The sequence below is a fragment of the Chlamydotis macqueenii genome, chromosome 1 (assembly GCF_036417535.1).
Source record: "Chlamydotis macqueenii isolate bChlMac1 chromosome 1, bChlMac1.mat, whole genome shotgun sequence".
NCBI lineage: Eukaryota > Metazoa > Chordata > Aves > Otidiformes > Otididae > Chlamydotis > Chlamydotis macqueenii.
This window is the reverse complement of record NC_141556.1, coordinates 79,510,224-79,538,111: the sequence shown is the minus strand read 5'-3', so window position 1 is coordinate 79,538,111 and position 27,888 is coordinate 79,510,224. Positions and strand designations below refer to the sequence as shown.

General features: G+C 42.2%; 2 protein-coding genes across 3 annotated transcripts; one reads left to right on the top strand and one right to left on the bottom strand.

Moving 5' to 3' along the window:
- Window positions 1-419: 419 nt before the first annotated feature.
- On the bottom strand, window positions 420-26,022 carry TTC38 (tetratricopeptide repeat domain 38). 2 transcript variants are annotated; one of them, XM_086758013.1, is made up of 14 exons: window positions 25,940-26,022; window positions 15,609-15,686; window positions 15,083-15,164; window positions 14,578-14,749; window positions 13,398-13,571; window positions 12,320-12,395; window positions 11,049-11,168; window positions 8,008-8,067; window positions 6,852-6,890; window positions 5,890-5,971; window positions 4,838-5,003; window positions 1,810-1,969; window positions 1,445-1,518; window positions 420-657 (listed from the first exon to the last, which is right to left on the bottom strand). In XM_086758013.1, the coding sequence occupies exons 4-14, from the start codon at window positions 14,745-14,747 to the stop codon at window positions 564-566; spliced, it is 1,215 nt and encodes a 404-aa protein (XP_086614139.1). In that variant the 5' UTR covers window positions 14,748-14,749; window positions 15,083-15,164; window positions 15,609-15,686; window positions 25,940-26,022; the 3' UTR covers window positions 420-563. The 2 variants fall into 2 exon arrangements, with proteins under 2 accessions (XP_086614139.1, XP_086614132.1); XM_086758006.1 differs by lacking the exon at window positions 25,940-26,022 and adding an exon at window positions 18,766-18,849.
- On the top strand, window positions 19,142-27,127 carry PKDREJ (polycystin family receptor for egg jelly). The gene has a single exon (XM_086757995.1). It carries the CDS (start codon window positions 19,157-19,159, stop codon window positions 27,125-27,127), a length of 7,971 nt encoding a protein of 2,656 aa, XP_086614121.1. The 5' UTR covers window positions 19,142-19,156.
- Window positions 27,128-27,888: the final 761 nt, after the last annotated feature.

Genomic DNA, 27,888 nt, shown 5'->3' with positions numbered 1-27,888 from the left:
CGTGTAGGAATAGTCACAGTCAGCTACTATCCCTCTTGTCTGGTTTCATTGACATAGTAATTTCAGAAAGCTCTGAGGTGCTATATTGAAAGGAAAAAATTTAATATTTTATGAGCGGGAGTTTTAAAATATGCACCTGGAAAGAGATCCTTGAATACAGACCCACCTGTAATGCCAGAGTCTGTGACTCATGCCTGAATGGACAGGAAGCTTGATAGGGATATTCAGCTTGTGTCTGTATCGGCTCTGGCCCCGTACTTTCCTAATAGCTATGTTTAAAAGGTCCATTTGAATCACGGAGCAGTTTCCTGATTATTTAATGTATTAATGAAGTAACAAATTGGGTGAATGAATGACTGAAACTGAGGCACTGTTACTGTACTGTATATAACCAGAGTCAGAGGGAACTTCCAGGGTTTTTTTAAGGAAATCGTCCTCAGATCTCTGACTCATAGGGCATTCTTACCTAAAGTGAATCTCTAGCGTAGCACCCCTCCACTCTCTGCACCCAGACTTTGATTGGTAAGCTTATTGCTATTTCAGCTGAAGCACAGAGGAAAAACTTATGCCACTGAATGAACGGCTGCTGCCTTCCTAATAAGTCGCTCCGTCATTGGGGAATTTGGTCTCATCATATCACGTTCTCTCAGAAGGCACCTGAGAAAGAAGAAGAGGTAGCAGAGAAACAGGAAGGTCATGAGTACCACGTCAGTTTTCCTGTAAGATCAGCAGCAGTATTCTTGTAAAAGGTGGAAAACAGCACGTAAAGACCTGCTCTTGAGGTGCAGATTTCCCTTACTGGAAACATTTGGCCTTGGCAGTAAGTTTAGGCAGAACAGAGTTGTTTGCAGCACAGAAAGAAAACGAGCACCCAGAGATCACAGTGCACAGAAGTCATTTTGATATTGTATCTAATTTTTATGTTTCAAAGAGACCTCAGGAGGGGAACAGGCAAGGCTTCATATTGTCCCAAGGACCCATTATTTTAAGTGCACAGGCAGACCCAGTCAATACATTCCAGTAGAATTCAATATGGGTGAATAAGCAACACCTATGATTTCTACCAAACGAGGCTCTTGTGATTTGTACTAAGGCAAGCTCACATATCAGACTCTGCAAATCTTATTCCCCAATAAAGCAGATGCCATCATTAGGACAGATTTGATTTTCAGCAGTTCACAGAGGTTTTAGCAGTCCATTAAGAACACTGATCAACCAGCAGAAGATTTTAAGACAGAACCATTTGAAAATCAACTGCCTTTGAACAAATACAGATCCTTCACCCAGACCTCACGAGTGTACTTTTGGAATTAGAAGCACAATTACTTCTTATCTTAGTTAAATATTGCTACATTTAACACAAATGTTTGCATATAGTTTTAGCCTTTGGTTTGAAATACACTTGCTACTTCTAACAGTACTACTTCCACAAATCTTTACTCACCTTGCAAGGTTTTGTTTGGCTTGTGATTTAGAATTTAAAGCAGCATGAATCAATAGCTGGCTGAAAACATCTCTCTGAAAAAAGAAGTCAGCAAAAATACAAAGTAGTAAGTAACTTTAAAAGTATTGCTAGTTACAATGTCTTGTTTACCAAATTATTAAAAACACTGACAAATCAAACATACAGACAAGAAAAATTAAATAGCTAACACTGCTAATAAGTGTTTGCTAACAGCATTCAGTCACAAGCACAGCTTAGCTTTTCACTTTCTAAGAAAGAACTGTTGTTAATAAAGTAAGTGTGTAATGGATGTTACCGAAAGAGGATTAAGTCGCTTCAAAAAGTCTTTTATTGATCTCCTTTACCTGAGCATTACTGCCTCCTATTTGGATTAGTTGGTAACGGATGGGGTACAGAAGGTCCACAGCTTTGTCGCAATTTCCATTTTCAAACTCTACAAAAGCCTGGCACAGCGGCAACCCCAAACTAGGAACCAGGGAAAGCTCGTGGTCTTCACAAGGTGCTCTGTGGAACAAAAAAGTGGTTAAGTCAAATTATAAACATGCGTATTTCAGTGCCAGTCTGTCACTACAGACAGATTTATTTTTTTTTCAACTGTACAAAGCCTGATGTTTCAGGTACTTTATTTAGATAGTATCTTTTGGTGTGGTTATGCAACTTTCATCTTTTTGTATTCTTCTGAACATATACGCAAGAGGCACAAGCCCAACCCCTCCTGCCTTTGCAATAAACAACTTTGGCTAGAAAAGTGAGAAAACAGTTTCTCTTCCGATAATCTCACCAGAACATCCTACTGCTAGTTCTTTGACTGTCCTCATCTCTGCCAAAAGTGGCAGTCTCTTGCAAACAGCTCCAAATGATAATCTTGCAAAACAACTCGCCACAGAGCACGGCGCCTCACCGGCTTTGTAAGATAAACTGCATACCCAACGACACCTCTTAAAGCCTGCTCTTTTATTCTAACCACGACAGACTGCTTTTAGGTCCACAAACAGCAATGGATTTTAGCTAGCTTTTAAGGTTTTTTCTTTTCTTTTCATTTTTAGTGCTTGTATCCTAACTCATCTAAGAGTGGAAGAGGTGTACAGTATGACAATATGCCTGCAGAAGAGTGCATACATTCTAGGAGGCATCCTTCCCAATAGCTCAAAGAAAAAAAATAAATAAATAAGTAAAAATACAAGTAACTGGACTAGCTCTTTAGTCTATAGCAAATGCCTGCATGGGACAATGTGGAGTTGTGTTTTTCCACTGCCAGTGAAGGACCTGACAGGGATCAGGTTTTGGAGGTAGTGCCATTTCAGTGCCAAAACATTGGTTGGCAATACAAGGAGAGAAGGGCTTTCTGTCCCAAGGGATATAAATTATTCCTGAGAATACAATGCACAGTTCAACGCTATAAATTCTGTCTGTTGTTTAGAACGGATTTTTCTGTGAATTTTCCAATTAAATCTTTAACATTGAGGAGCCTTAGTCACCGGCTTCTGTATTGAGTGCTTGCAACAACAGCTGAGAGTCACACTCCCACGCCAGTACCTTAAATTTACCAAACACAGAGTCTACTCTGTGCTCTCCTTCTTGAGTCAGTATTATAAATTGCCCACTTCTTCCACTAGGTCGATGTTGATTTTTCAGTATGCGGTGTTGCCCTATGTGTTTATCATTCTTTAAACAAAATATGGCATCAAAGATGTCCCTGCTCCTTGCAGGGGGGTTGGACTAGATGACCTCTGAAGGTCCCTTCCAACCCTAACCATTCTATGATTCTATCCTGGAAAGTCAGAAGTGCACAACAGATGTGCATTTTAAATAGTTTGAGATATTTAATTATGAAACAATTCTTCATTTAAACATTTGTTCCAGCTCTCTGAGAGAATGCACAGAGACGTAAGACTTTTTTTTTTTTCCTCCTTTCTCTTGCAACTGATCTGAAGTACTGATCCCTGAAGAACAAAGTACCCTCTGCACCAACTAACATTTCCAACCATGCCAATAAGTATGTGGTACCAACTGCCAGAGAGCACTGTGGAATACTTAAAAAAAAAAAAATCTTGTCAACTTTAAATTGCAAAGCCTAGGGGGAAAACCGGTAATGAAAAGCCAAGAATGAGTGTTGTTTGTGCCAAAGTTTTATGACTGCCTTTTCAACAAAAAGAAAATGCGTCATAGGTATCATTTAGCTGTTCCATATTCATGATACACATAAATGAATCCATTATGCCAATCATTCATATAATCCCTTCATCTCACAGTCTGATTTCTCAAATAATAAAATTAAGCATTATAATACTTCCAACTACAGCTAAAAATGTACAGCTCTATTACTACAAAGGGCTGAACACACAGGCAAAAGAAGCAAGGGGTACGAGGCTAAGTAGCATATGTTCATTAAAGCTTCCCTGAAGTGGTGGGCATGTGCAGTTTTATATCTTTTACATAGATTTACATCTTTTAATATACTTATATAAAACGTATTTCCCACTTCCTACTTTAGTCAAATCAAAGATACTTAGGCTTGATTTGACAGTTATTTGGTTTTGGAAGTATTCTTAAAAATTACAGTTATTTTTTATTATTTTTGATTTATGAGTATTAGAGTCAGGAACAAATAGTGACAGTTTCAGGTTCTCCTTCCTTCTCTTTAAAGGCAAGGGAAGCAATAGATCCTGAAATAGAGGAAAAACGGGGTGTGGGGGGGGAGAAATTGCATGTAAAGCATCTATATATCAACCCCTTTAAAGAAAATCAAGGCAATTTACAGTTATTTAGTACGTAAGTGAACAGGAAAAAAAAATGTTTAGATTAAATACTCAAATTTTGCAAATAATTGAATTTGAAAGTAAAATACTCTCTAGAATTACTTTAGCAGAACTTTAAATTCAACTTCCTGCAGAGGTACTTCACAACACATCTAACTGTAGCTAGCAGAATATCACTACCAACTAATGCTCTATTATGAAAGAACCTTTTAAACCAGAGCAAAAAGAACCACCACAGATAAGTGACATATATTGTAGAATGCCTTTACTAATATACAGGTGAAATACTTCATTCATTGTATGCAACAAAGCTTTGGGTGAACCCACTAAAAGGAAAATACACAGCAAGCATTTAGTTAGTGTCCATGATGTCAAACATACAAAATTTCTGCTTAACGAGATTAGAAGCCCCTGTAGACACCAACTCAAAAAAAGAATTAATTATAGGGATCTCTTAACTGGAGACTGGCCTACTAAAACCAGACATGTCCTAGTGACACGCTAAAGCAGAGAAGAGCGTGTTGCAGTGCTCCAGCAAGCCAGCGACATTATCACCCTGAAGTTCAGAGGACAAAATATGTATTGAATACAGTACTTCAATTCACTTGCTTACTTGGCAAGTTCCTGAAGAGTTGTTAGAAGCTCATCAGTAGTTTTCTGGTCTTTGGCTCCAAGTGAGGACATCAAGATGTGTACATCATTGAACAGAAGAATGTGATCTTTGGTGTGCTGCTTTGTAAGCTTGAGAACATTATTCCACCTGTCTCCAAGCTTGACACCTAAGAGTAAAAAAATCTTTTTCTCAATAAAAACACCACATGCAAAACCATGACTTTGCAATATACTTTCAGTCATCCAGCATAAATAGCATTCCTACTGAATTCAGTAAAACATTCTCTAATGTGGCAAAACGTCTATACATTTCGTAATGCCCAGCTGCAGCCTACCATATTTGGGCAAAGAGTTTATTGACTGTCTGTAATTTATAATCAATATTCTGAATTGCACTATGTGAGGCTCTGCCTTTATTATGAGATTGCTCATGTCTTGTTGGAGATGATGTTCATAATGAATTGCCTTTAATTATACAGAGTGATATGATGGATTTCATAAACAAACCCAACGCATCATTAGTGTTTCAGCAGAATACTGTGAAAATAACATTCTTCTCCCTTCACAAACTCCAGTGTATAAACATCAGCTTTAAAAAGTTGAGCAGAAATGCCAGTTACTTAGGAGAGCACACAAGAGTCAGAGGCTAATATATGTGTACTAGCTATTTCAATCAGTATCAAAACAGAAAGTTAAGTATATAACCTGAAATTTACTTCAAGGAAGCTCTACAGATTTTGAGAGGCTTATGTACTTGATTGTCCAGCCTCAGATCTCCAGGGGAGAGATATATGACCTATGCTAGCTTCAGCTGAATGAAACACCACACTGGCATGGGAAAAAAAATAGTTCTTGGGAAGAATAAAGGTTATGCACATTATTAGGAATTCCACATTGAGGCTTTTCTCAAGAACAGAATTTTCTTCTGTAACACTGACCAAGCTTGCTCTGTAAGTATCTTTAATTAATTCTCCATGTGCAAGGCAGGGGAAGGGGGGAGGCAAAATTTTTTCCCGTTATAGTTTAAAAAAGAATGGCAGGTGGATATCTTACCTTCCAGATGAAGCCTGTACAGCATCGAACAGTTATCGACCACATCCAGCATGCTTCCACTTGACAGACACCGGGGAGCAATCTGTAATCACAGGCATTCATAAACTGCCCAACTGTTGTGCTAGTGGCAACTTATTCAGATAACCAAACTTATTTTCACGGTACAGACTAAATTTTATCTTTTTATTCATTCAAAAATACCTGGCTTGCAATAGCCCCAAATGCAGCTTTCCCAAATACAGCATTTTGCAATGACAAAACACTCACATTGCTTCACTTGTGTTGTTTTTCCTTTTACGAAGTTAAACTCAGTAAGTATGGAGAGTCACCAAGATACTTTATTTTTTCCAAAACAGTGCCATAAATATTACTTCACTTTTCTAAGGTTAGTGGATAGGAGTATGCCTAGCAGCTTTCTTAATGCTTGTGTTATTTTTATAATCCTTAAAAGGATACGTTATGCTATCTAATTTGATCTTGCTTACTTACAAATACTGTTTTGAAATCTAGACAGTAAAGAACTCTAATCATTTAACTAGGAATGAAAAGACATGCTTTTGTTGACTCAGTAGCTAACATGCAAAATCAGTTCTCTGTAAAGATAACTTGACTTTATAGGAAAAATATTTTACATCCTTTCAAAAAGCTTTTTTTCAGCAGGAGCATTTAGACCTACAGAGCATGAATGAGAAACACGGACAGAATGGAAAACAGTTCCAACAGTGCAATGTTAGCTCTTGCAAGCACAAGTGTAAGAAACAGTTGAACTATGTAACATGCAAGTCTTTGGGGCATTTTACCAGCTGAGAAACAGTTTCCCTGAAAAACTGTAACAACAGATGTAAATAGTACATATACAGATACGGCACACTGGGACAGGTTTCAATCCCACACAGAAGGAAGCAAGCATTTATCATGGTCTTAAGCACATTCTCAGTAAAAAAGAAAAGGCCCCTACTCACATGACTGTCATAAATTGTCAAAGCAGCCTCATATTCACCCTGTAAAAGCAAAATAGGACTGCATGATTAACATTCAGATACAGTAACCAAAAGTGACTGGTAGTAACCAAAAACATACATACAATTAATAGATGTCATAATATTACTTCACAACTGCCTTGTGACTTGATCAAAACAAACCAAATCAAAGAAACATTGAAATACTAAGAGAAAGAATGAAGCCTAAGAACCAGGATTTACTAGGCAAGCTAATCAGTATGTTTAGGTTTCATTTAATAATAGGTACTAATACTGGTTTAAGTTACACATGATGGAGAAATACAAGGTATTACCTCTCATTCTAGTGTTCCTTTCAGGAATTTTCGCAAAAATTAGCGCATCCCCCGGTGTATGCAAAGATGTAGGAACAAAAATAATTTTAAGCAGGCTACAGAAGAGTTGTATAGATAGGAGGTGGCAAAATAAACAAGCTACTAGACTGCTATCAAGAATTATGCTCCTTCTATGTTAAAAATACCGAACACAACTAAATTGCTCTGTTTTCAAATACACTGCCTTCTCAAAGATGTCACATCTGTCTCCCTACTGAAATGAACCCCCCAAGTGCTAAGCATTATTAAAACCAAGCAGATTCTACATTGCAACCTGACAGGTTGGGTAAAATTGCAACCATTTTTAAAGTGTTTCAATAACAAGAGTTAGTAACGTTAATAAGTAATAACACTGGTGACCAAATTTAGTGCTCACTGCCTCTTTCTCATAGTCAGCAAATTTTTGGGCCAGCAAATTAGTATTGAATTTGAAGATAATTTTGTTTATTTTTTGTCCGAAAATTAGTGATCCAAGTTCATCTTTCTTTCTAATAACTGTGCCAAGTGTAATTAGTGAGACTATTTCATCTTCAAATGTGCAACAATCTCAGAGCAATTTGTCAACATCCTAACAAAGATCCTGGAAATCTGACCAATGTAATTAAAACTTCTCAAAATAATTGTAATGAAGGACTAGCTTGTAAAAATGGCATTGTGCCACGTTTTGAAAACATCCCTTTAAATAGCTGGAAAAAAACCCTATAAATATCAGGTCTGCCTTTTAAATAGCATTAGATGAACGACCTATCTGGACCATAAAACACCTATATGAAAATATCTCATACCTTTTCAATAAAGTATAAAGCCCAGTGCCAGTAATTATGGCAAGCAAGCATATCGCTGTTCTGGAAAAAAAAAAGAAAGAAAAGAAAATATTATTTACAGAATAACTTCCCATTTATACATATCTAGTCAGATTTCTGTCTCCTTCAGCAAAACTGAGTACTTCATGAGACAGAAGAGACAAGAACTTCCATCAGCTGGCCAGGATACCTACTCATTTGACACATTTGTTCCTTGCAGCTATTTAGAGAGATACCTCAAAAACAAAGTTTCCCCCGTGTCATTTTCCAGAGAAGAATTTCAACTGGATGCCTCAGAATTCACCCTCCTGCAGCACTTTGGTTGGTTTGTTTGTTTTTTTTTTTCCTTAGGAAAAAAGCGTTATCTATAACAAGAGTAAGATTTCTCTCACCTAAAATTTAGGCATCTTGTCTAAAGTAACCTGGATAGATAGTGGAGAGATACTCACGAGGGCTGTTCATCCCATTGTCTAGACACCCAGCTCAGACAGAGAGGAATCACTTCTTAAACATATACTTTATTTTGGACTACAGAAGCTGCACTAGATACCAAACACACTGGCAGTTCATCAGACGAGATGAGTATTTGTTGGATTGTACCAACTTTGCACTTTCAGCTGGCACCAGAACTTCAAATACTCTTCCCTAGCCTCCACTGCAAAACAATGTCATTGTACCTCACTTTTGTGCGTGCACTGAGAATAGACAAACAGGAATATAATTCCATAATCCTTTAGTGAAAATTAAAATAGCAGAAAGGTTTGTCCCTCTCCTCCCATTCTCTCCCAGTGCTGTAGTTAAATAATGTTCTCAAGGGGAAAAAGCATATTCATTTTCATGGTCACAACTCTTAACACACTCTTTCAGGAAGCACAAAGTTTCCCAGTGAATGTCAGAACTTTATGGTGCTAAGATAAACATCCTGGTAATCTTTCCTTGTTTAATACTACATCACAAACCAAATCTGAGCAAACAAAGTGCTTAAGTGCTTGGCATAAACCTGGTAGTATCAAGTTTACTACCATACCACCATTCCAAATGTCATACAAACAAGAACATAGGATTACCTCATTGAATAAAACAAAACTGTTTTTCTGCTGCTGATTTTGAGTTCTGAATGAGATAAATTGCTAAAGGAGAAGTGGGCTTGCACGTTAATAAATAAATAAATAAATAAATAAATGAATAAATAAAAGCAGGCTATGGGAACTCATTCCAACAGCTCACGAGAAGAAACATTCCTATTTAATAACAGCACTGGCAGAAAGGTCTCCTCTGGTAAAATAATTTGCCCCTTTTGATTTTGTGCTGAAATATACATATAAACCAAATGGCTTCTGCTTTTTTTTGGGTGGAGGAGAAACAAAAGAAAAGAAATCCTATATCAAAACTTCTTATTGGGATGGAGAAAGATCAATTAAAAGCAACAGAAGGAGCCCAAATACAGTACAAATCGCAGTACAGATAGAAAATCCTGGTCATAAAAAAAAAAAAAAAAAACAACTTTATTAAAGCCCTTAGAGAGACCTGCTTTTTTTTCCCATGCACTTAAATTTTAACATTCTGTGTTCATGATGTGAAAGATAAAAAATATTGCACGAAAGAAGTGATTGTACATATTACATTATGACCATGTCAGCTGTTGTAAATCTTAACTATACTGAGTCAGGCACAAAGGTCCATCAGACAATGCTACTTACTGATCTCGTACTTTATTACTTTATTTTAGTTGGATAAAGGGTACAAGTGACAGAGGCATGCAACCATTTTAGGAGTTCAAAAATCGATTCAAAAGTCAGTGACTGGAGGTTTTTAAGGCATCACCCAAACTGTCAGCCACCTGCATCACTGTTTTATTAAAACTAATAGAGCAAAGGACAAAATGCTTTCTGAGAAATGACAGATATGAAGCTCAAGCACTTCCAAGCTCAGTATCTGAATCCTTAACTTAAAAAAAACAAGCACAAAATAAACAGTCCTCCTAGCCTCATTATCCAGCTCTGCTCTTTGGGTGAGGTGGAATGGTCAACTCAGATGACTAAAATAGACTCTTGCAGGTTCAAACCTCACAGCCTTCTGCTCTGAATATGACACGCTTCATCATTGGGAAACACATGCTGTCCAACATGAATAAAAAATAAGCTTCACTTACAGCAAAGGACCACATGACTGACTAATTAAGCTGTTCAATATCTGCCGAGTATCTGATAGATATATCCAAATATATATCTTCAGTATACCAGAAAAGAGATAAAAGAATCATTTTGCTTTTCTTTATAGCTGACCTTTAAAAATCCTTCCCTATCCGGAAGCAAACATTTAATGTCTTCTAAAACATTTGATTTGACTGTGTCATTTTACACATCATCTTATGTTCCCATGAAGAGGTTTAGCCAGGTTCCTCAACTGACTCTCAGTGCTCATCTCAGTCAAAGCAAAAAGAGTGTGAAAATACCACTGGTCACGCTACTTTTATAAACCATATAATAAATCGCATATCAATAAATCACTTTTCACATCTGATGTTCCAACTGTCCACAACCGCCACGTCTTTACAAGAGGTAAAATACCTAACCAGCTCCTCCAGGAAAAAGAAACTGGGGGAGAGGGGCAGGCAGGGGTACGTGTACACATGCATGTACAAAACACACACTTGTTGAAAAGTGGTATTTATTACAACATTCCTAACCAAAGTAAGGCAGTGTGAGAAGATAGACTGTGTGAAACCCAGCCTACTGACATGGCATTCGCATAATCTCAGCAGTCATAGTAATGACAACTTAAAGTGGTCTACAGTATGTGTCCCTCATAATATGCCATTTTTTTTCTGCCTCTTGCTTCAAAAGCAGCATGGATAGTAACAGCACCTCAAGTGACAGTTTCTTCTAATACGTAAAATTTTAATTGCTTGTAACACATCTGCAGACAGGAAGGAACTGCATGCAGAGGAATCAAGAACTTGGCTGGACGAGATAAAGACGACCTAGAAGGAGCTTTTTCAGAGATGCTAGAAGATGCTTTACCTTCCAGTTGGCTTCCGTTTCCTTCATAAATTCTAACCCTTTCTTCACCTCTGCTTTCATTTCATTTACATGAGCTATAGTATGAACAGACCACGCATCCGTCTGATTTATAGCCAAAGCCTATGAGAGAAAAAAGGGAAAAACATGATGAAGCTTGCAAACTTGCAAATAACAATATTTATCACTGCTGATTTAGAAACAAGAGACTACTTTTTACTTGCTGCATGTTAAGTACATCCCAGTACCATTCCAACTATCCACAGCCAGAAATTGATTCGGACAGAAAAGGGAGAAAATGTTTATTGGCTGACTTCACTTCCCAGCTTCTACTGCACAGAGACGAACACCTGCGGAACACTTTAAAATGCAGGCTTTAATGAAGAATATCAAATTATGTTTTATTTCACAGACATGCATCAGCAGGAGCCATGAAAGAATTGCATCCATAGGCACGATATATTCCATGACACAGTGCCTTGCAGGTAGTCATTACTTCTCCAAGAACATGGCCAGCTCTGAGTATTCAGCAAATTCCTCTTTCTTGCTCCAACAACTCCCACTAGGTCTTAGGCATTTTGCAAGGTTAGTCACTAATCTCATAAATGTTAAATGTTCATGTTGTCACTTTCAGCAACTTGATGTAACAGAAGTTTGGCAAAAACACCCATTAGAAATTAATTGTATCTGAGACTCCTGGAGGATAGGGATAATCCTGAGAACTTGAGAAAGTCAAGTATAATTACTATCTTCATAAAAAGGCAACAGACTGCCTAATACTGATTCCCCAGGAATATTGTAGAGTTAATTGTTCCATAATCAAGGAACAAGCATCTGGGAAAAAAGGGAAAGGGAACCCAAAGAGGATGGACTGTCAAGAGCAGATTACATCAAACTAATCCAACGTTCTTTAATAGGAGTAAACAGCCGATTATACACGGGGCAAACAGCAGATGGGTAATACATGGATTTCATACAGGTGTTCTGACACCATCTGACAAAATATGGTCATAAGCAAGTGAAGGAAAAACAATCAAGATGAAACTGCCATGGTATGGCATAGACGTGGGAATATTTCTAAGGAATAGTTATCAGTAGTCTCTTATGAAACTCTGCGAGTGTTTCCAAGTTAAGCTCTCTCTCTTTGCTACTTCTACTAACAACTAGGATGATAGAGAGAGTCCGTTCATGGCATTTGCACAAAACACCACCAAGAGATAAGGACCAGGTTTAAGAACACTAAAACACTTTAGCACCAATAACAGGCAGTTTACCTCACGAGCAAGCTCCTCAGCACGATCAAAAAAGTTTGTTTCCATGAGTCCAAAAGAGTAGTAGCCCTTCACGTAGCTAAGCAAAAGGGCAAAAACAGTACATTATCCACTTAGAACAATTTAAGCTGGGGCTAAAAAAATCTATCAGGAATAGCATTTAACTCAAAACAGTCCTTACAATGCAAGTTACGACAAGAGTTCAAGCTTGCAGAATACAGAACAACTAGCTAGTCCTCATAGGAAATGAGAGGCCCAGAGACACCAGCATGGGAAACAGTACAAGATGCACATCACCCGTGTTTTGAGAACTGACATTTACATCTTTGGATAAACTGGAATTAAGAGTTGCACAAAACAATCCACTGATCTCCATAACTGTTGCAAGATGCAGAATTAGAAGGCTGGAAGCAAGACATCAAAGCCAGACAAAGTTATGTGAGCATCTCAAAGGCTCACGAGTGTAGCTTTCTGCACTTTCTCCAGTACCCACAAAACTATAGCAGAGTACTTTTATGTGAACTAGCCCTTTAAAACTGGTTGTGAAGCATCCCCATTAAGCCATAAAGGCCCTACATAAAGGAAAATTAGGGATGTTATATGGTTTTACGCAGATAGCCGATGTAGTCATTTTAGGAAACATTTAACTGCTGCTGTATTTGCAGATTCTTAGACTGCAAAATACCACAGGATACATTTTTGCTTCTCAAAATATCTGTTAAGCATTTGCTTTTAAACTCCAAAGGCAAAGGAACTACTAAAACACGTGGGGTATATTGCAACTGATTTATTTAATGGATCAAGATGAATAAAAGTGGATTTATTTTTTTTCCAATGTATCAATTCACGTGTAACTCTATCTGCCTGTAAGTTTGAGGACAAGGGGTACTTGCCAGGTTTTTATACTTCAAGAAATGTTTGGCATATGTGTGTTTCCTGTTGCTTTATAACTAAGTGGACAACAACTTCCTCTTTTGTTCATTTCCAAGAGGTCCTGCAATTTAGATGTGTCTGAACTTAAAAACCAGGAAATGCATGCACACCAGACAAAGAACAATTTTCAAAATGAAGCATGACCCACCTGCTTAGTGGAATATCAGGTGTCCAGAAAGGATAAACCCGGGCGACAGAATCTCGCATCTGTATATGATATCCCAGGTAGAAGTAAGTGTCCTGGGAAAATTTGAGGGCTAGCAGGTCAGTTGGGTGCCTCTGCAGAATCTGTTCCCATAGATCACAAGCTTTTGGAAGCTGGCTAGGAATAAAAAAAAATAATTTGATTGCTGAGAGAAGGCAGACATACCTGCCTCTACTGTTAGTTCTAAACTCATGCTATTCTGAAAACTAGATAATTTAACATCAAATGACTTTTGTTTTTCATTGAAGGAATTTCTTAGTCTTTTTTTAAGTAATAATGGCATTATCTTCACTGAGCACCTTCTGAAAAAATCTTTTGAAAGAAACGTCCTTGGGTTACAACAAGTCACTGTAACATACAAGGAAAATGAAACAAGCTTAAACGACAAATCTAAAAATTTTCCTACAGGACCGAAGTTTTCACAGAGCCCTAACACAATTAATCTAACTTCACATGCGCAAAGGCACCTTCCCTCTCCTCTAGTGGGAATCAAACCCAGAGTAACCGGGCTTCAGTAGCTTCCTCTTTACCTTTGCTAAGAAATACGTGAGGTAAATCCATGCTCACCTGTTTGACAAACAAATAATGAAAGTGAATCATTAGCCCATACTTTCTGCAGTGCACATAAATTCATCATATTGAATGGAACAGTGAGCCTCTACAGCACTTCTGACATTCTGCTGTCTCCTTATTTTACAGAAGAAATAGTTTTTGACACAGGGAGACAATAGAAAGAAGAAAAGTCCATTTGTAGCTTTGTATCTGTAGATCCAAGTCTGTGTTATATTATATTGGACCTTACTGCAGTTAATTTTTAGTTTCCTTGTTCTAAACCATATATTCCACTGATGGATCTATGACAGGTTTAAAACATGGAGTGCTTAATGATATTAAGCAGCAGCAAGAGAGCACTTCTCCTCCTACAGTGCTGCTCACTAACTAGTCATAGCACTTACAGTTTGGAGAGATAAATTAAAAAAAAAAAACAAAAAACACTGACATCTCACCCTGATCCTTTGCTAGGTGTCAGCTAGTATCAGGCAACACTACTACCAATTACCTCTTCCACCTGTGGCAGCTAAAACTCTTCACAGTCCTTTAAATGGGATGACAGTGGACTTACCCACTGGCAAACATGTCCAGCGCTGATACATGAAGCTTCTCCCGCTCGGTCAGTGGCTGTGATTTTGAAAGCGTCATCATCATTCTCATCGCACTGTCCAGCTCTTTGTTCAGCCGCACTGAACTTCCAGTGCCAATCAACTCCAAACCATTAGCAATGACATGTCCCATTGCTACGAAAAATAACACATTACATTGAGCTCTTCAGCACGGCAGGTAATTCATCTCTACATAAACACGAGGGGGGTTGTACTCCCAGGGGTCCAGGAAGTCTCGTAAGTCTAAGGTTTTTATAGGCTTTTCATGACAACTATTTAAAAAGACTTCAAATTAAAAGAAAAAAAAAAAAACACACAGAACTGTCCCAGCCTGCTCTAGTCTCCGAAGAAGTTTTACAGAATTCTATAACCCAACATCTCCCACTTGCTTAAACCAAGTAAGTCAAATACCAAGACATCAGGTATTCTCCATCACCTTCTATGCTAAGAATTAAAGGTTATACTTACTAAAATTTGGATCTGCTGCTTTTAACTTTGAGAGACACCCCTCAATACCTCCAAGGCTCTCATTATTGGCCCAAGTTGCGTACTGTAAGAGAGACAGTCAGTTGAGGAATCCCCTATGATATTGGTCTTCTTTTCGTTCTCCCAGGCATTTAAAATTCAAAAGCAAGCAACGCAAATGACTAAAAGACAAACTTTGCATTCAGATAGGGTTAGTGTAGTAGGAAAACAGAAAAACTCTTTTCTTTAAGGCAGTTTGGCCACCAGCAGCACCAGTAACTGTGGACTTCTATGTGGATTATGTCAATTGGCTGATTCTCCAGTGTAAAGCAGGATGAGCACACTGGCTGAGGTGTTCCCCACAGCTGCAGCATCCAGCACAGCCCTCTGCTACAAGGGTTTTCTAATGGCTGGACTCCTGATTGTGAGGTTCTCCCAGCTAATCAGAAATTTAAACATCAACTACAGCAACGACTGTTTCATGCATGAGTCCCTTCAAATCATATTTTCTTACACTTTTCGGTCATACCTGGGTCAGCACGGCATCAAACAGTTTACAGGCTTCATTGCTAGTCGTGGATAGGACAAGTCCAGCATCCTGCCAGGCCTGCACCACAAACAAATACAAACTTGCTCATTTTACACACTCATTTTCCAGACTACATCAACAGATTTTCAAATTGATGGTGTTCTGAAATTTTCACCACCTATGCTTTTTTTTAAAAAAAAAAAAAAAAAAAAAGAAAAGTTAGAAGGACAATGTGAGCAGACACACAAACCTTTTGTGCAGTTGTAGTTACATCTGAAGACTCAATTAGTTGGGGTTAGCAGTGGGAATAAAGAAGCAACAAATTATAAAGTGTCATAGAAGATCTTGATCAGTTATGTATCTCATAAATGAGAGATCCATTCTTAACTCATTACAACTCCACTTTTGGCTAGACCCTCTGCTGCAGACACACCTTGTATGAAGTACAGACATGGTAAAATAATATCCTTTTCTTTTATAACTGAAATCAATACCTTAAGTAACTTGCAGCCCAAACAGCCTGGCACAGCAAACCCACCAAGTCGTTGGAGTTAAACCAACACAGATTTTGGACCACAGACTTGTACACAAGCCTTACAAAAAGGAAGAACGCAGGCATTTGATAAAGCTAAAATGCAAAACAGAATCAGGCTGCCATATTTTCTTAACAAGCTATGTAACACTGGCTGAGGAGCTACACCAGGCTAGCTGCTGGAGAATGAAGAGTTCATTAGGCAGACGTGCAGTTTACTAAATGTTGTAATTAAGCTACGGCACTCTGGTTCATCGTTCTCTCCATGCTCTTTTAAGTAACTCAGGCAACAAAACGAAAAATCCAATGCCTATTTCAAAACGCCTAGCTTACTCATGTGGGTGTCTACAGCCAACAGGCATATAATCTCTAGGTGCTTGCAGACTTCTTCCCTCCCCACCCCCCCAAACAGGATGGCCATACAACCACAAAGCCTGTCATCTCACAAGCTGAGGTGCTTCGCTTGGTAACCTATTCAGATATGTTCAACAACGTTTAGGTTTATTTTTACTAATCGCTCCCTATTCAGTGTTCCTATACTGCACCAATCCTTGCCTCTAAGACTGTAAGCTTCTCAAGCACAGACTTACACTCAGCACACCATATACATTCCTGTTTACAGGAATGTTTACACACATTTGAGAAGCTGCCCCAATCACTTCAGCATCACTTTCATTCCAGTATACAGAACGTAAAGGATAGACATAAAAAAAGACCTGGGGCAAGCCAATTCAGACTGCTTCTAATGGGGGATTAGTCCTTGCGGATGCTGCAAGAATTCAGCTAGTCTCATTTTACGCTTTAACATATTTCCTGCTTCTAATAACCCAACTGTCAAAAAATTTAAGTACCCAGGCAAAGACATCTTTGTTAATACATCCTAAAGCTTTCCCACTGTGATTGGATTAAAGGCTCATATTCCAGCAGCTCAAGCACTTCAGTGTTCAAATTACAAGCCTAAAAGACTAGACCTGAATATAAAACTACAAGTTTTCTTTACAATTCATACTATACCCAGAAACAGCATAAAGAGAGAAGTCAAGAGGGTAGCAAAATTAGGCCTGCTACTTACAGGCTACCTTTCAAGGTGCCCTGCAAAACAGCCCAGGAACCACTTCCATCACCAGTTACCAAAAACAAGCTTCATTTCAAGCAGCTCTTCCTGCCAGTGCCCGTTTTGGACAACAGCTTGAGGTACTTGCCAAGTAGAAAAAGTCATCCCATTCTGAGAAGATTTCTTAACAGTAAGATTCAAAGGAATTCAAAGGATTCTGTGCATAAGCATCAGAAAAAAACAGAACTAGGGTTAGTAAAAAAAGGCCTGCATCCATCACTAAGGACACTGCTGGTCTAGTTGTGCTACACGCTATTTCTAGCCACTCTAGAAAGCCTCGGCTCTGCCAAGGCTACAGCCCTGTAGTGACTGACTCCTCACTGGAAGATTCCCACCCTGCCAACAGAAGGATGGCAGCCAGGCTGCTGCACATCACGTATGCCCCTACTCTTCCTGTCAGCGCACCGCCACAGTGGGCTGCAGGGAAGAACCACCCTGTAACAGCTGCTGACTCCTAAGAGACAGAAAAGATCTGCTCGAAACCTCATCTCTTGTTTTCAACCAAGAACCAAAGCGCCACTGGCAGCACAGAAGAGACGGCACCCCTCGTTCTCTGGTGCGTACACAAGCGGTCCTGCCCAGACGCCTTGGGACACGCATGTCTTGGGGCTTGTCTGGACTCAGGTATCAGACGGTGACAAAAGAAAGCCACGAGTGAGAGCAGGTAAAAATCAAACCGGAGAGTACACAAAACAATTATCACCTCCCCTTCCCACAGAGGCTGCCTTCGGGTTCTGTTACACTAATCTCCCACAATCTTCCACTCAAACTACAGAAGAGACTCTTCTCTGGGACGCCTCTCGGAGGAGAGCGCCACGGCCTTGGCTCTTCTTACTGCTTCTCGGCAAAACCAAACCCCTGCCCCTTCCTCCTGCTTTAAGATGGGAGCTTAGTCAGGGGACCTGGTGACCGCTTAGATGTATTTTTTGCCCTGCCAGAATCCAGCTGGCTCTCAGGAATCTCTGCTCTGTGCGGGCTGCTGCTAGCACATCCTCTGTTACTTGAGTGGCGGCTCTCCGGAGCTCTGGCGCTCACGAACCTATGACACACTCAGAAGATCCCAAACATTTTTTTTTACCTACTCCTGCCCAGTTAAGCAAAAAACGAGAAGGAAAGGGGTGACAGAGAGCATTAACTAGATCGGGAAGAAAGCACACAAACGACTAATCAGTAACTACCGCCCGCAGACAGATTTTGAACCCTTGGACTTGAAGACGGTTTAGCGCTGAAAGAAGGCCTGACCCGCTTCTGAAGCCCACGCAACGATCCCAACAGCAGCCGCACCCCACCCGAAACCCACCCTCAGCGCAGGGCTCCTGCGGGGGGTCAGGCCGATGAGCTCCCTGCCCTCCCGTCACGGACCCCCCGGGCCTTCCCTCCAACCGCCCCTCTGCACCCGGCAGGAGCGGGGGCCGCGGGCAGAGCGGCCGCAGGCCCCGCACTGGGCCGCCGCACCGGGGGCAGGCGGGAGGCCGCCCCTCCGTCCCGCTGCGCCTCAGCCCTGCCCTCACCTTGCAGTCCCTCAGCGCCGCCATGATCCCGCTCCGCCGCCCCGCCGCTCGCCGGCTCCGCCACCCCGCCGCCGCAGAACGAGGGGGCGGGGCCAGCGGGCGGGGCCAGCGGGCGGGGCCAGGCCAGCAGTGGCCGCGGCTGCGGGGGCGGCTGTTGGCGTCCCCCCGGTTCCTAAGCAACGACTCGCTCCCGAGGGATGCGCTTCGCGTAGGTTACCGGCGCCGCAATACTTCCTTCTCGTGCCATGTGCTGTCTCTAAAGCCAATTATCTCCCTCACCAGGTATGCTGAGGACAGGGACGACAGCAGCCGCTGCTCGCCGTCGAGCCTTTCCCCAGCGCTGCCACTCCCCGCCCGTCAGCCTCCCTGATCTCCTTCACCTCGCACCCCAATGACCCCGCTCCTCCTCGTCCTCCTCCACCTGCTCAGCTGCTGCCCCCGAGCCTCCGCTCCCCGTCTCCAGCCGACACCTCTGCTGGTCACTTGCTGGGGACCTCACGGTCAAATCTCCCAACGGCATGACGACGAGCGCAGGGTCTTGTGCCTCTGGAACGGCACGATGAACCTCCGCTACCAGCCCGCCCCAGGAGCCAGACCGGAGGTAAAGGGGGGAGCGGGGGGGTCACCACCCGCGCCATGCTGTTTCTGGTACCTGAACTCAGCCTTGGTGAAGAACACGTCACGCTGGTCAGGCCAAGTCATGCTGCAGGCAGGCCTCCTACCAGGAAGCCCTCCTTCACCCGTGGCCTCCAGCCTCCTCACGGTGCAGTGCTCCTCTGCTTCGTGTGCTGCACCCGACTGCCTTCACCACAACGTCAGCATCCAGATACTTGGCCAGGATATGCGCCTGTTCGTGCTATGGCCGCAGACACAGCTCATCCGTGTGTGGCAGCCAGTACAGCTGGGCTGGTGCGCACGCCTCAAGAGTGCCAGCTGGCAGTACCGCTTCAGCAGCCGGGGAGGCAGCCCCTCTACCCTTCTCCTTCCCAGCAGTGAGCACCAAGACACGCCACCACCTGCTATCTACCCAACAGCCGAGTTGCAACAGACCTGTGCCACCTACTACAGCTACCGCCTGACCGTGCGCTACAGGCACCACGGGCTCCACACTGCTTCAGTCAGCATCCAGCAGATGCCTCACATAAGCCTCAGCCTCTCTCTCCAGGTAGAGCCTGACTTGGTGCGTGTCCTCAGTGTCAGCTCCAAGCTCCTTAGCCTTCCCCAGCAGTCCCTCAGCCTCTCCTGGAGGCTTCAGCCCCTCACGCCAAAGACACTGGCCTACAGGCTGGTGGACACGCAGGCTATAGGAGGTTGGCTCTGTTCCTACAGCTCCTTTACTCTGCACAGCAACTTCTGTGCTGTTCCCACACCTCAGAGCCTCAGTGAGGTGGTGGTGGCCAGTATTTATTTTCACGTTGATGGCAAGAGGTTCGACGAACTGACAGGAGAACTGCATCTGCTCAATGGTACCCTGAGCCTAACTGCAGACAGAGAAACTCACACCCGTCTCAACCTTCACCTGGGAAACACCAACAGGAGCACTTACATTTTCAGGTACAACCGCGGAACATTGTACACAACCAAAGAAAACAACAGCTCGGTTTCCATAGGTGGCTCTAACACACAGACCGTGTTCTACCAACACAAGGAGCTCTCCTACTTCATCACCATAGAGTCGGTGGCCTTCCAGTGGTACAAGTTCAACATGTACCTTTATATGAATCAGAAGAGGGCTTTGTTTAGGTCTCTGGCAGAAAGAGACCTTGAAGTCCACGTTTTCAGCAGTGGCCATCCTTCTTTTCTGCAGAGTGGGCAGAAAAAGATAAACCACGCTTACTTAGTGTGGTTTGTCCCTGCACAACATCCTATGCTACAGTGCAAGTGGACCTTCCACCTGCAGCTTTTTGGCACACAAAAAGACCACCTTCTCCACAATCGCACCTACACATACAACGATCACGTCAGAAACGCCACTCGTTTTGTCCGGCGCTCTGCTTTACCCTTTGATCCGGAGAAATACACAGGGTTTGTGGCAAAAGTGGACTGTACCAGAAGTGCACACGTGCCGGCCCTTTTAGGAGTCACAGTCAACAACTATGCCGCAAAAACCATAGAAGCACCAGTGTCTTGCCAGAAAGAAGCCTGTTACATTCACTCTGTGCGGATTCAGAGACCTGCTCCTCACACCTCAGTCATACGCCAGAAAAGGGCGGCATCTTTTTACTTCTTTGTCAAATTGCTAGTAGACTGCAATGTCGGTATATCTATCAGGCCCTTGTGGAGAATCTATCCCGTTCAGGACACAGCAACTATTCCAGACTGGTCAAAACCCATGAACTCTTCTTCCATGTATGGCGTAGACATGATACGCTTAACTGTTCCCAGTTATACTTTAGATTACGGGTTGTATCTCTTCTATTTCACTGTTGAGATAACCCCAATTATGACCAAAACCGTCCTCAGGGGCTCAGATAGAATTTATGTTCAGATTGAGAGGACCGATCTAGTGGCAAACATTGCAGGAGGTACCTTCCGCACAGTGGGTTTTTCTGAAAGATGGAAGCTTGATGGCTCTGCATCCCATGATCCTGATTCACAGGAAGGACTAAAGGGAATCACATTTACTTGGTACTGCACTAAAGATCCGTCAGACTATCAGAACATGAAAGTCAGCCCGGGAAAGAAATGCCATCCAGCTCAGAGTGGTTTGAAATGGTTGAGATCTTCAGGCCCGGTTCAAAGAGTGCCAGCAGAAGCCCTCCCAGGAAACACCATGTACTACTTTCGCCTAGTGATTCAAAAGGACACAAGAAGCAGTTATGCCGACCAAACCGTAGATGTGCAGCCCGGCTCCCAGCTCCTGCTGGGCGTGGCATGCCTTGAAAACTGTGGTAGCACTCTAATTCCAACAGAGAGATTTGCCTTGTCTGGAAAGTGCCTAAACTGTAGAACAAACAGCCGGCCAGTCTACTACTGGTCCCTTTACTCAGATAACTCTACAGAAATCAGCTTTGATTGGTCTTCCAGAACCTCAACGGGGAGGTCTGGGGCTTACCTCTCTATACATGCTCTGACTTTCACAAAGACTGCACATCGATCCTACGTACTTCAGTTAAAAGTAACTACCGGGGACGGTAGGTCCTCCACCTACAGATATGCGTTTAAGGTCAATTCTCCTCCTAGGGCTGGCAAGTGCAGCATCAACCCACGCCAGGGTACAGCCTTTCTGACAAAATTTGTTGTTCAGTGCAGTGGCTTTTCTGACAGCAATTTACCTCTGACATATAAAGTGATAGTAGCTTCCAATGTACCCAAAACTACCAGAGTAACTTCTGTGGAGGAAAACACATTTGGCACAATCCTGTACTTTGGTTATCAGCCTAAAACTCCTCCATCTTTTCTCCCAGTTGGAGCGCCCTCTCAGAAGTACCTCTTGACAATTTACGTTCAAGTCCGCAATTCCCTTGGGGCGTTTACCCAAGTGAATTTATCTGCCCACGTACGGAACCCAGCTAACAGTCAGCCAGTACCGGTTGTGTTTCATGAACTGCTGGCCTCAGTGAACGGTGTAAGCGCACCGATGACATCTTATCTCCAGACTGGAGATTACTTTAGTGCCGGTTATTTAGCTTATCTGGCAGCCTCCGTCTTAAACAATATTAAAGCCACACCAACTCTCCAGCTCCCTAAAGCTCTGTTTCAGGAAACCCTGATTAAAACAGCCCTGAGCATTTCAGTTGAGAGCACAATGGAAATCAACCAAGTGGTTGCTTCTCTTTCTGAACTCACAGAGGAAGCTGATGAAGTGAACCTCAGATCACAAGAGCTTGCCATTACGAAACTGACAGAAGTAACGAGAACACTGCAGATACAGAGGAATGAGAGCCATTGGTCTGAGGAAGCAGAAATTCAGACCAGCGGAATACTAAGATGCTTGTCCAACATCCTGAGAGCTGCTCTTCTGGATCGCAGGAACGTCAGCGTAAGTGGAGTGAAACAAGTCCTCTCCATCATGGAAACTCTAACGGAGATAGTCTTCCAGGGCAAAGTCCCTGGAGAAAGAGAAACTCTGATGGAAACAAAACACTGGAATATCACTCTGAAGAAAGATGAAACCTGGAACATTTCCAATGCTTTCTCTGCCAGAAACAACTGCAGAAACTGCTTTTATCCCTCACTGAATACGGGAGATTATTCAGGATTACCTGACCATGCTGTGATTTCCACTGCCCTTTTTGAGTTTGACGAAAACCCCTTCCCTTGGTTAGGTTACACATCAGAAATCGCAACAATGCTTTTGGGGTTCAAAATGGCAGAGACCAAGGCTAATGGGGATCTAATAAGGATTGTGCCTCAAGAAGCAGAAATTACTGTTGCTAGGAAAGATAAGGAATCTTCAACTTTTCAATTAGCAATGGGACCCGACAAAACACACGCCTACACAACTGGAGGATTCCGTTTTGAAGTCAACAGAAACACCAAGAGCATCTACATCCAGATCCTCACAAAATTAAAAGCTACTTTCAAGGTGCTAGTATTTACAGGCACCAATGTCACTGGTGCTCATCCCATAGCCTGGTTTGCTGCTTTTCACAACAAGCCAACAGTTTCAAGTGAAAATGAGACAGCGAACATCAACTGTAAGATTAAGGCTCCCTATATTATTTGTCTCCCAGAGTCACTGCTGACAGCCACAGTTCAAGGAAGCGGCACAGACGCTCAGAACATCTCCATCGTCCTTCTGACACCCTACGTCGTAAGGTATCAAACCCAGAGACTGGTGCGCATACATCTTTTTAGCGATCAGTGCTTATTTCTGGATGAGTTTCAAAGTGCGTGGAGAGAAGACACGTGCAGGCTCGGCTCCTTGACCGACTGGCAGAGGGTACATTGTATCTGCTATACCAAGCGGAGTCACAGACGTCTGTCAGCCTACGCTCCGTCAGCTGCACCCACCTTTGACATTAGGTTCCTGGCAGCCAAAGTAATAGTTACCCCCAACACAGTAGATCTGGGAAAAACCCTGATAGCCGACATACCGAAAAACCCAGTCACTCTCTTAACAGTGCTCTTTATTTTTGCTGTCTACTTTCTTTTGTCCCTCTGGGCCATAAGAAAAGACAGGGCCGACAGGGCCAGCAAAAACAAGATTATAGTTCTGCCAGACAACGACCCCTTTGATAAAGTGAGATATCTGGTCACTTTATACACCGGCAGTCGCTGGGGAGCTGGAACCAAAGCACATGTCTTCCTTCAGCTCATTGGCCAGAATGGCACGAGTGACGTCCACTGTTTATGGCACCCACATTTCCCATCTTTCCAACAAGGAAGCATTGATTGCTTTCTGTTAGCTACTAAGAAAGACTTGGGAGACATTTGTTCTTTCAGGGTCTGGCACAATAACACGGGCCCATCTCCAAGCTGGTTCTTAAGCAGAGCCAAAGTTGAGAATATGTCCACCAGGAAGACCTGGTTCTTTATGTGCAGGAAATGGCTTTCTCTTGAGAAAAGTGATCGCCTACTAGAAAGGACATTTGCTGTCACAAACCCCAAGACACCTCTGCCCAGAATCGACTATTTCTTGATTGATCTTAACGACCGCCTGACACAGAGCCATCTGTGGTTCTCCATTTTTGCTCACTTTCTCACTGGCACTTTCAGCAGGCTCCAGAGGTTGTCTACTTGTTTAGCAATATTATTATTAAAGCTGCTTGTTAACATCATGTTCTTTAATGCTAACAAGAATGAGGAAGCTCCAAGGCACTTGAGGTATTTGAGATCAATAACATTAGGAATGGAATGTGCTCTCATTATCATACCTGTGCAAATGACCATAATTGCCTCATTTAAGTATTCCCAGAAGGAACCTTCTCCTCGTGGTGTGGCTCAGGCGGACCCAAAGGTAAATTCACCCCACCTCTCTACAAGTCTTAAGAACTGTAAGGAATGCTTGCAAAAATTATACCGTTCAGAAACTTCAGCACAAGCGAGGAATATCAGTCCCTCACAGAACCTTCCCGCTCCCAGCAACTCACAGAGCCCGCCGTGTTCCAGAAAGACAACAAGCAAGGGAGCTCCCCAAAACTGGAGTAATTGCACAGTTTCTGAAAGAGATGCAAATGTAATTGGAACAGAGGAGCAGACGAAAACAACGAATTCCCCTCCAGTGGCTGAGGCCTGCCAGAGAAGGCAACCATCACATGCCAATTTTAGCAATAATTACGCACAAGAGGCCAACGTTCAGAAAGAAAGGAAACCACTAAGCATTACCTTCACGCCCTTTCGCAAGAGACCACACATAGTTTTGTGCTGGTGGTGCATCTGTCTCCCGTGGGCGCTAGTTGTAGCTGTAACCGGGCTATCATCATTTTTCATTGTGCTATATGGTTTGTCTTACGGCTATCAAACTTCAATGGAGTGGCTTTTAGCATCTGCAGTCGCCTTTATTCAGACCGTGTTTCTCGTTCCTATTCCAAAAAACATTTTTTTCTCAGCTATGAGTACAATTCGTCCAAAATACTGTGAAAACATCCCATGGTTAACACATGACAAGTACTCTGAGATTAAGTTGGCTGAAGAAACTATGAGTGCTGAGGAGATGAGAGAGACGCACCTGAAACTCGCTAAAGCCAGAGGCACCAAGCAGTATAAGCCTTTGGAAGCTGACGAAATTGCAAACATACTGAAAAGGGCAAAAATTAAAGTCAAAGCATTTACTTTCACAACAAGTTTCATCAGTCACCTTGTCTTTTTAACACTGCTATTGAATTTTGCCTATTACACCGAGAACGCCAACAGTTTCCACTACAACCAATTCATCCATAACCAATTGTCTCCACGACTCTCCAGTGTAGACAAGCCAGAACATATCTACGTGTGGCTGAAAGACCTCTTCTCGCCTTTGATCCACAACGACGTTCAGCCAACCTTTCTTCCCGAGAGCTGGTCCAAAATCATTGGTTTGCCTAGGATGAGGCAAGTGCGGGCTAAAGGTACTGACAAAAAATGTTTCCATCCTCACAGCTTTGCCAATAACTCTGTGATCAGTAAAAGCCACTGTCTTCACAAATACGGCACTGACCTCCTAGAGAAAGGTAACTATGCCGGCAGTTGGACAAAGCCTGCCAACGAGTCTGTTTCCAGGGATGCCAGCAGTTGTGGAGGGTTCACTTACCAGCACAACAGGACTCCATGGACGTATTATTCATACGGACGTCTGCACACCTATGGACCAGCAGGATACACGTTCTACTTTTTCCCTGAAGAAGGAAAATCTAATTCAACGACAAGGCTGGATGCTCTACAACAGAGCAACTGGCTTGATGAAAAGACATGGTCTGTGATCATTGAACTAACTACATTTAACTCAGATGCAGATCTCTTTTGCACCATCTCAGTCATATTTGAGATGTCTCACTTTGGGATCATAAAGCCAAGTTTGTCAGTACACTGTTTTGCACTGCCCATTTTTCATCAGCAAACTAAATCTCAAATGTTTGTGTCCGTAATTGTTCTCGCCTTTCTCTTCACCTACATCGCAGATGAGCTTCGCGTCATAGGCCAAGAAAAAAAAGATTATATTACAAACATTTCCAATACAGTCAACTTTGGCTTAAAATCAGCATTCCTCCTTTCTGTTTTTCTGAAGGCCAGGAAGTTTAAGATGGGAGAAGATATAGTGAAATTTTACTTGCTTCACCCAAATGATTTCATTCCTTTTCATGCAGTTTCTTATGTAGATCAGATTTTAAGGATTACTGTGGGCTTTTTAGCATTTCTTGTAGTTTTGAAAAGTCTAAAATATTTTCAATTCTTTCACGACGTGCGTCTGGCACAGAGATCAATCTTGGCAGCCCTTCCTGGAATCTCCTCAGTGGCCCTCGTGATGGTGGTGTACTTCTTTGTATTTATGGCTTTTGGATACCTTGTGTTTGGGCAGCATGAATGGAATTACAATAACATGATTCACTCAGCTCAGACCATAGTCTCTTACTGTGTCTCAGCTTTCAGAGATACCGCATTTTCATCCAACAGGTTGCTGGGTGGTCTTTTCCTAGCTTCTTTCGTGTTGGTGATGATCTGTGTCCTGATCAACCTCTTCCAAGCTGTTATTATGTCTGCCTACGGAGATATGAAACAACACATACATGAAGAACCATCTGATGAAGCAGAAGTGGTTACTTTTGTAGTGCAAAGACTCAGAAAGATATTTTATCTTCTGATCTGTAAAACACCCAAAACCAGCGAGCCTGAACTTCTTCACACTGTACTCTATGGGCAGCCCGAGAGAAGACATCAGTGGCATTTAGGGCTCAAGAACAGAAACATAAATGGAAAAAAAATGGTTTATCTTGTCATCTGAGCAAGGAAAGATTTTGTTTCCAGACAATCTTTGCTCAGTAATGCTTGCATTTCAAATTAATGTTCAGAAATAAACCACTTCCTTTAAAAAATATTTTAACATTCAGCCTCTTACTGATGATTGCGCTTAGCTTTTTTCCAGACTATCTTGCATCAATTTTGGTGGTACTTGGCTGTGATGGTCTGGTGGGTTGATCCTGGCTGGTAGGTAAGCACCCACCCAGATGCTTGCCTCACTCCCCTCCCAGCAGCACGGGGAGCGAATTGAAGGGCAAAGAAAAACACTCTGAGTGAGGGTAAGAAAAACACTTCTGAGTTGACATAAATGCAGTTTAAGAAGCGAAGGCAGAAAAGACACAACCCACAAGTGATACGAAAGCAGTCACTCACCACCTGCAGAGTGGTGCCCAGCCAGTCTTTGAGTAAAAGTTACTTTCAAAAAACTTCCCTTGCTCCAGTTTTCTCCCTAAGCATGACCTTGTATCTCATGGCCTTACTAACTTCATGCCAGCCAGAGCTGGCACCCGTGGGAACTGGTGCCCATTTCACAGAGGTGATGGGTAAGGAATGAGCTCAGCCATCTGAGCAGGATTCTTGCCTCTGGCTGAGCACAGGCTAATATAAGAGCAAAAATGTCCTGAGATCTGAAAATGCCGAGAAATCCTTACTACTCAGGGAATAAGGAATAAAAGACAGGATAAGTTAGTAGAGTGTGACTCAGCAATTAAAAATAAACCTTCGTAACACTGCATTGCATTTGTA